The sequence below is a fragment of the Hoplias malabaricus genome, chromosome 1 (assembly GCF_029633855.1).
Source record: "Hoplias malabaricus isolate fHopMal1 chromosome 1, fHopMal1.hap1, whole genome shotgun sequence".
NCBI lineage: Eukaryota > Metazoa > Chordata > Actinopteri > Characiformes > Erythrinidae > Hoplias > Hoplias malabaricus.
In genome coordinates this window covers 55,766,933-55,776,388 of record NC_089800.1, presented here as the reverse complement: position 1 = coordinate 55,776,388, position 9,456 = coordinate 55,766,933, and the positions used below count along the sequence as shown (strand labels likewise).

Genomic DNA, 9,456 nt, shown 5'->3' with positions numbered 1-9,456 from the left:
CTGCATCTATAATCTTTGATCATTGCTATGAGGAGATCAATGGAAAATACTGTATGAAAAATCCGACGTATGTGTTTAACCCACTGCTTAAAAATGTTCGACAGCAGCTATGAATCCAACAGAAAAAAATACAATACAGGAAATATCTCCCTCAGAATAAACATAAAGTCCTTTTCAGTAATGGACCTAAAACTCAACACTGTCCTCCTGCACGTTAACACTCACTGACTCAGTACTCAGCGCTCTCTGTTTCAACATCAAACGAGTCCAAACTATCGGGGCAGTATTTTACCTTGGTTTTCTCCACGTCTGAATTCTGCCTCCGTTCCAAAATCAAATGTAGAAATTAAAAGTGGGAAATATTAAAAGAAAAGCTTTTGTTGGGTCTTCATTAAAACTGCTGTGGTTTTCGGTCCGTGGAGGAGCTACAATCTGAAACAAGAATACGGGAATGCAGGGGTCAGTACGTCACCAGCATGGTCACACACGAAGAACACCTCATACATCTCGAGCTCGTGCTCTATGAGTGAACGAACGAATAAAGGAGACTCACTATTCCAGCAGCCTTTCTCAAGGTGACTGCGTCTCCAAACAGATGACAAGCTCCGACTCCTGATAAAGACAGAGAACACACAGTAGTTCACCACATCATAAACCCGCTCATTATCCTTCACAGCTCCACCTCAGAGGAACAGGTTTGTTGGTAATGAACGAGATGAAGGGTCTCCTACACTGGACGAGTCGCTGTGGATGATCGGCTCGGTGTTGGTGGTGGAGGTGGTGGTGGTGGTGGTCCTCTTGGGCAGCTCCTCTCTCTCAGGTGATTTGGGTTTGAGAGACGTGTTCCACTTTCTTCTGGAAGGGAAAGAGTTCAGAGCAGGGACCACAAACCATGAATGAAGCATCTCTGATTCAGAAAATACAATGTCTGTCGCATTTTTCACAAAACATTTCATGAAATTTAAGCAGTCTGTTTACAATTCAAAGCATAGATGATTTGTCACATACTACAACTGTCAGTGAAATGCTGTGATGACTGCTCACGTGACAAGAAAACAAAGGCAAATAAAGCTACAAATATATACAGATAGGAAAGGGTATGAAAAGATGTGTACAGAGATGATGGTATAATAACTAAAGGAGGTACAGTACGGTAAACAGCAGAGAGGAACTGTAACATGTAAAATGCAAGCGCTAAATGTACAATTTCATGAGTGCACCGCTCCCACTCTGCATCTGAGGGCCACAAACATCAGATCTGGTCCAGCATGCATGTCTCGGTCAGAAACGGGTCAGATCCGTGTCCAGCAAAGCAGCAGGTGGAGCTACTCATCCTGAACTCTGAAACTTGGCGGATGTGGAGTGAAAGTGATGTGTATGGTTTGAGTCGGAGGTGATGTGCCGGTACCTGTGCCCCGGACACTTCCCCTTGGCTTTGTCTTCTTTAGATGTTGCTGCACCACAGGCCTGTTCTGCAAGGTCCTTCAGAAAGTCAAACAGCTTCTCGGTCTCGATGCACTGTTTCCTACAGAGTCGGGACGGTGGAGACAGAGTTACTCACCTCATACCTTCAGGTAGGAGCGCGCCTGCCCCGTGTTGGTAGCCTACTCACATGTGGTTGATGGACATGACCCGGCTGTGCTTGGACTGCGTGATAGAGCTGGTCTTGGTGAGGAAGGAGATCAAGAACATTTCCAAAGCTTTGGCTTAGTGTGAATAAAGGAATGCAGCTAAAAACAGGGACAGGGTCAACAGCAAAGCCTCAGCACTCTGGTGCACATTAATGAACCCTGCTGATGTTACTGGACCACAACCAGAGCCAGAACCTGACTGTGATCTTAAAGGATACATATGATGACCGGGACAGCGGTGGCCATTCTCCCTACCTCTGTGTCTTTCTGCATGATCTTCTTAATGCGACCCTGGGTGAGATTGGAATGGGAAGGTGAGGCTACAAACATCCTCCAGAGACCCCTCCAAAGAACCTTCAAATTACTCACAAACCTCGTGGACTACTCACAGGTGGAAAGCGAACGTTGTATTTGCGTTTCTGTCCGGGCATGTCGGCTCTGTGCAAGCCCGTCCTCGGGTTACATGCTGGGCTTCCTGACAGCTCGCTGTTCCCCGTTCCATTTGTTTACCTTTTTCACAGGAGCCAGGCGCTGAAATGAAGAACGCTGAGAAAGTGAGATCTTAGGAAGGGAACGCCCCCTCCCAGTGACGTAGGCCGCGTCAAACTGTATTAACATATTTAAAAAACCCAAGCTTTTTTTATTTTCAAAACTTATATATATCAAATAATTTAAAAGTGAAAGATAAAAGTTCAAAGTTTAAAGTATTTCCCTCTGAGTCTGAGCGCTCCGTTCAGTTTCACTCATTCGTCGCTTGGTGGCAGTGTAACCGCTGCAGTTTTTCCAAACAGCAACTTCCCCACTGAACAAATAGCGGTCCTTTGTAGTTTTTCACTCACAGTCTGTAGTCCTGCTGTTGTTCTACATACTTTCTTAGCCTCCTTTCAGAGCTGGTATGATTTGGGTGGTGGTGCGTCTTCAATGCTACAGTGTGTGTGTTGTGCTGGTGCGAGTGGATCAGACACAGCAGTGCTGCTGGAGTTTTTAAACCCTGTGTCCGCTCACTGTCCACTCTGAGACACTCCTCCCTCGTTGGTCCACCTTGTCAATGTAAGGTCGTCCTTCATCAGTGACACAGGACGCTGCCCACAGGATATTGTCCACGTTGTCCACTGCTGGATGGATCTCAGTTAGTGGACTATTCTCTTTAAAACAATTCACCATTGAAGAATAAGGCAAGACAATTAACTCATACCCTTTACACACAAAGGTAATTCAAAGCACTTAACAGAATCAACAGTAAACAGCAATAAATTAGGAATAAAAACTAAAAACATGAAAGCATTTGAAATATATATAAATATTGAAATAACTTAGAAGACACGATTAAAAATTACAACTTAAAATAGCTCTAGCACCTCAGAGAGGCTTTTCAGAGATACTGAGAATGAAAAACAGTACAATAACAGAAAAGACAATACATTAGAAAGAACATAAAGCCTAGAAGAATGCAAGAAGTTAAGTGCAGTTACAGAATAAAGATGTAACTGTGTTTAAAATTGAGCTGTTAGCTGCTCAGAGAGGAAAGTTTTTAGTTTGGATTCAAAAGTGTTTAAAGTCTGGGCTTTTTTTTTAATGTTCTCAGTCAACCTGTTCATTTTAAACAGAGGGGAAAGGTGTGTGTGTGTGTGTGTGTGTGGGGGGGGGGGGGGGGTGTTCTGACGAGTTGTGCTACCTTTTTGGAAATGTGCGACCATAGTGTACTTTTATGCGTACAGTACCTATGATTCTCTCATAAACTACAAGTAGTGGATCAGAAAATGTCGCCTGCAGAAACAGGAGATACGCGTGGCTTAAATCGCCTTATTAAAAAATTATTATATTATTACGGTGATAAGAAATGGTCTTATAGTTTATACATTTAATTTGCAGTGTAAAATTATGGAACACACAAACAAATAATAACAGTAAACCAAGATCGTGTAATGCACCAGAGAATAACAGATTTATAAAGTAAAACTGAAACTGAAGAACATTATGGGTCTGAGCCTGTGTAGAGCTGTAAAGTAGCACATTATGACAAGGTCCATGACAATATCTCTCTCTGTGAGAGAGAGAGAGAGAGAGAGAGAGAGAGAGAGAGAGAGAGAGCAGAAAGAAAGTACAGAGAGAGAGCAGAAAGAGAGTACAGAGAGAGAACAGATAGAGAGTACAGAGAGAGAGAGAGAGAGAGAGAGAGAGAGCAGAAAGAGAGTACAGAGAGAGAGAACAGATAGAGAGTACAGAGAGAGAGAGAGAGAGAGAGAGAGAGAGAGAGAGCAGAAAGAGAGTACAGAGAGAGAGAACAGATAGAGAGTACAGAGAGAGAGAGAGAACAGATAGAGAGTACAGAGAGAGAGAGAGAGAGAGAGAGAGAGAGAGAGCAGAAAGAGAGTACAGAGAGAGAGAACAGATAGAGAGTACAGAGAGAGAGAGAGAGAGAGAGAGAACAGATAGAGAGTACAGAGAGAGAGAGAGAGAGAGAGAGACGTCAACGTGGATAAAGCAGATCGAGGCATATGGTTTAATGACTTTGTTTTGATCACCACCAGGGGGCACAATAACCACAGCGTCCCATTAATCAGAGAGCATTATCCTCTAAATAATGACTCGGACAGAAACAGACAGTACTGCGCAGTCTAGCGGAGCAACATGGAAATGCCACTTTTCAACAAAAGAAGATTGAACAAAAGTGAATTAGAAACACCTCTGTTCAGATTTACAGTGTCTTTGTTGTGACCCTACACCTCTTTCAGAACCCGCAGATCTATGATTATGCAATTAGTCTCCACCTCTAACTCAACCCACTCTGTGACACTTGCATGCAACTGGAAAGCCCCACCCTGAGTTGCTGGGATTGGTTCCTTAGGCGTGTGAGGTATGAAACCCTGTCTGTCTGAATCCGTGTTTCTAGACTCTGTTTGGAAAACTGCAGGTTTAAAGATGGAAATGTTCAGCTGCCGGGCATCACCGCTTATACACTCAGGATACACATTCTAATACGTACGGACAAAACCAAACACACACACACACACACACACACACACTAACAAGACTAAACACCACTACATACACAAACACTAACAACACTAAACACCACACACACACACACACACACACACACACACACATATACACACAACACTAATAAGGCTAAACACCACACACACACACACACACACAAACATATACTAACAAGACTAAACACCATACACACACACACAAGCACACACATACACACATACTAACAACACTAAACACCACACACACACACACACACACACACACAAACACATACTAACAACACTAAACACCACACACACACACACACACACACACACACACATACACACACACAAACATATACTAACAAGACTAAACACCACACACACACAAACACATACTAACAACACTAAACACCACACACACAAACACACACACACATACTAACAACACTAAACACCACACACACACACACAAACACATACTAACAACACTAAACACCACACACACACACACACAAACACATACTAACAACACTAAACACCACACACACACACACACAAACACATACTAACAACACACACACACACACAAACACATACTAACAACACTAAACACCACACACACACACACACACACACACACACACACTTACAAGACTAAACACACACACACATACTAACAACACACACACACACACACACAAACACATACTAACAACACTAAACACCACACACACTTACAAGACTAAACACCACACACACACATACTAACAACACTAATCACCACACACACACACACACAAACACATACTAACAACACTAAACACCACACACACACACACACACACACATACTAACAACACTAAACACCACACACACTTACAAGACTAAACACCACACACACACACACAAACACATACTAACAACACTAAACACCACACACACACACACACACACACAAACACATACTAACAACACTAAACACCACACACACTTACAAGACTAAACATCACACACACACACACACATACTAACAACACTAAACAGCACATACACACACACACACACACACACAAAAGTCTAATAAGACTAAACACCACACACAAACACTTACAAGACAAAACACCACACACACACACACACACAACACTAACTAGACTAAACACTAGATTTGGGGGGGTAGACTTGAACATTTCACAGATGGAACAGAAACATAAAGCGCGCAGCTACGTTCCTGATCTTAATGCTGGGATCACAGTGCTCGAGTAATCTCTGGAGTCATGACTTATGAAGACAGATACCCGTAAACCCCCTGGGGCAGCTTTTACTCACAACAGAAAGGAGGGTGGAGGCTTGGTTTAGCAGGTGTGTGTGGTAATGAACAGTTGAGCAGTTATAACTGAGTAAGTCTCATGCTGTGAATAAGAGTGGGTTCTTTTTGGAAGACTTGTTGGGCCACTCTGTCTCAGCCGTTGCCTCGCTCAGTCACAGGTTTATTATTCACATGGGTTTGGACTTTCAGGTTTTACAGTAGGACTTATTAAAGCATGCTTGGTTGAAGCAACAATACGTAGAATTTTGTTTACCCCAAAATCACTGTGCTGCTCCACTGAGCTGTAACAGGGAGAATAGAGCCTCTATTGTTGCTGCTCTGGGCTCAGTACTGCAGAAACTGCACTTTGGAGGAGGGTAGGGAATCACATCCCTTTCCCCCAACCTCCCCCTTTCGTTTCAGGACAGTACTGTAAAAGTGAATTATACTCTTCAACTGTAGGGGGAGCCCAGGAGCAAAAATACCCAATCTTACTTAGTGTTGCTCTACTACTCTTGCTTAAATATCCAGTTAGCTGCTTAATAGCAAAGTGGGTAAAGTCACATACAACATGAAAAATCTAGCAAAACATTTTTAGTTACACATTTCACTGATTGACATTGCTCATGACGACCTTAGGCTTATGTGCTATGTGTGTGTGTGTGTGTGTGTAACTGACACACTGTTGCAGTGGAGTGTGTACCCTGTGGGAGTGGTGTATAAATATTTATGGACATGGTTCTTAACTACGTATTTATTCCTGATATTGTCTTTTTATCTTACTGTTTCTGCGTATGTGTCAATGCAAGCTTTACAGCTGATATACAGCTAAAACAGATCAATACACAACATGTGAAAACACAGATACATCAAGTTAAAACAACTCCAACACAATAAAACATGTTTGATACAGACGAAAACACAAATATAAATAAATAATACACATTTAAAATTAATATACACATTTAAAACTATTAAACAGACTATAGCACAAATAAACAGAGTATGACAAAACAATTGGAGCACAATTAAAACAGACTATAATATGGTTTTAGTTGTGAGGAGTCATTTCTCAGGCTGTGATAAGGATCACAGGACTGCTGCAGGTCCAGTCTCGGTCAGTGAAGGGTTAATAATCTCCCCGTGATCCAGTCCCTCCGTGTGGGCAGCTTCACAGCTGCGGAAAAGACCCCTTCTCCAGAGTGTGCAGAGCTGAGCGAGTAGACTTTACTTGAATGGAGGGACTACTTTTCCTGTCTGTGGTAATGACTCTCCAGTTGTGAGTGAAATCTGTCTGGCGGATGGACACAATGCTGCCCGCTGCGGTCTGCTAGTCCTGCGTGCTCCGGCGAGGGCGGATGAATACAGCATGTGTGACTGAGAGAGAGTGCGGTGTGTGTGAGGCTTGTGTATGTGTCTGCTGCAGGTATATTTGACGTTGTGGGGACTACAGCTAGTTTACACACTGACGTCGTGGGGACTTCACTGCTGTTTTGGGGCCTTGTGATATTAGTCATATCCTGCGGTTTAAGATGAAGACGTGTTAAGTTTAGAGTGAGGGTTACTGTGAGGATTAGTTTAAGATTAAGGTCAGTGTAAAGGTTATGTTTAGAGTTATACTTACGCTAGTATTATGGAAGTAGTTAAGGTTACGTGTAAGGTTAAGGTCAAGGTTAGAGAAAGGGGTAAGTTTAGTAGCCGATAGGGTCCATGAAATGAAAGGGTGTCCCTACAATTCACAGAAACAAGTGTGTGTGTGTGTGTGCGTGTGTGTGTAGAGAGATTGTGTGACGGTGTGTGTGTTTTTCAGTGAGTGAGTGAGTAAGTGAGACTGAGTGAGTAAGAGAGAGAGAGAGAGAGAGGGAGGGAGGAGAGAAAGAGAGAGAGGGAAAAGAGAGGCGCTGAGTCTGTGTCTGTGAGAGAGAGAGAGAGAGAAAGAGAGAGAGAGAGAGAGAGAGAGAGAGAGAGAGAGAGAGAGAGGCGAGGCGCTGAGTGAGAGAGAGAGGCGCTGAGTTAGAGAGAGAGAGAGAGTGAGTGGGAGGAGAGAGAGTGAGAGAGAGAGAGCGGTAATGACTGTTACTACTCCCGGTGTAAATCAGAACGGTGTGCCCGTGTTCGCGGAAGGAGCGGAGCGGGGAGTGTAGCGCGGCTCCGCGCGGCTGACTGTTGGTTTTAGTTGTTTATGTGTGTTGTTTACCTGTTTACATGTGTGAATATGATAACGCGGTAGAGTCTGCTCCGGTGAAAGTGTGTTTCCCGCGGCTTTCTCTCTCTCCGCGGGGTCAGATGGCGGGGGACGCGCGGCCGGAGCTCGTGGGTCGGCGCTTCTTGTGCGCGAGCGGCGTTGACGCGGAGCCGGTGGTGCCCGGTGCGCTCTCGCGCTGGAGCTGGAGAGCCGGGGTCATCCGTGCCGTGAGCACGCGCCATACCGACAGCCCGGGACTCGAGGTAAGATCTGGTACTAGCTTTCTGTCCTGAGGGGACTGACCGCACACGGGTCCGGGATCAGAGATGACAGCGCGTTTGGGGGCTCACGGGTCACATTACGGGTTTAATCTTGGAGTGACCGCACAGATGGCACCCAGAAGACTCACTGGAACCCTGTTCCTGGACAGCAGCACAACGTCGGCTGCTGGGGCTCAGACTCCAACACGCTCCTGGGGTCCAGACTCCAACACACTGCTGGGGTCCAGACTCTAACACTCTGCTGAGGTCCAGACTCCGACACGCTGCTGGGGTCCAGACTCCGACACGCTGCTGGGGTCCAGACTCCGACACGCTGCTGGGGTCCAGACTCCGACACGCTGCTGGGGTCCAGACTCCGACACGCTGCTGGGGTCTAGACTCTGACACGCTGCTGGGGTCCAGACTCCGACACGCTGCTGGGGTCCAGACTCCGACACGCTGCTGGGGTCCAGACTCCGACACGCTGCTGGGGTCCAGACTCCGACATGCTGCTGGGGTCCAGACTCCGACACGCTGCTGGGGTCCAGACTCCGACACGCTGCTGGGGTCCAGACTCCGACATGCTGCTGGGGTCCAGACTCCGACACGCTGCTGGGGTCCAGACTCCGACACGCTGCTGGGGTCCAGACTCCGACATGCTGCTGGGGTCCAGACTCCGACACGCTGCTGGGGTCCAGACTCTAACACGCTGCTGGGGTCCAGACTCCGACACGCTGCTGGGGTCCAGACTCCAACACGCTGCTGGGGTCCAGACCCAGCACTTTACTTGGGTTCAGTTTCCAACACTCTGCTGGGGTCCAGTCTCCAACACGCTGCTGGGGTCAGACTCCAACACGCTGCTGGGGTCCAGACTCCGACACGCTGCTGGGGTCCAGACTCCGACACGCTGCTGGGGTCCAGACTCTAACACGCTGCTGGGGTCCAGACTCCGACACGCTGCTGGGGTCCAGACTCCAACACGCTGCTGGGGTCCAGACCCAGCACTTTACTTGGGTTCAGTCTCCAACACTCTGCTGGGGTCCAGTCTCCAACACGCTGCTGGGGGCAGACTCCAACACGTTGC

General features: G+C 46.2%; 2 protein-coding genes across 4 annotated transcripts in view; one reads left to right on the top strand and one right to left on the bottom strand.

Moving 5' to 3' along the window:
- Positions 1–249: 249 nt before the first annotated feature.
- On the bottom strand, positions 250–2,170 carry LOC136693806 (dr1-associated corepressor). 2 transcript variants are annotated; one of them, XM_066666977.1, is made up of 7 exons: positions 2,021–2,170; positions 1,850–1,922; positions 1,613–1,706; positions 1,409–1,525; positions 732–855; positions 554–612; positions 250–432 (listed from the first exon to the last, which is right to left on the bottom strand). In XM_066666977.1, exons 1-6 carry the CDS (start codon positions 2,060–2,062, stop codon positions 571–573), a joined length of 492 nt encoding a protein of 163 aa, XP_066523074.1. In that variant the 5' UTR covers positions 2,063–2,170; the 3' UTR covers positions 250–432; positions 554–570. The 2 variants fall into 2 exon arrangements, with proteins under 2 accessions (XP_066523074.1, XP_066523082.1); XM_066666985.1 differs by having other exon boundaries at positions 732–852.
- A 5,880-nt stretch (positions 2,171–8,050) lies between these two features.
- The window catches only part of jmjd1ca (jumonji domain containing 1Ca), a 72,601-nt gene continuing 71,195 nt past the window's right edge, over positions 8,051–9,456 (top strand). For both annotated transcript variants that reach the window (XM_066666943.1, XM_066666936.1), the window contains exon 1: positions 8,051–8,375. In XM_066666943.1, the coding sequence (XP_066523040.1) occupies positions 8,133–8,375 (243 nt within the window). In that variant the 5' untranslated portion in view covers positions 8,051–8,132. The remainder of the gene's footprint in view (positions 8,376–9,456) is intronic.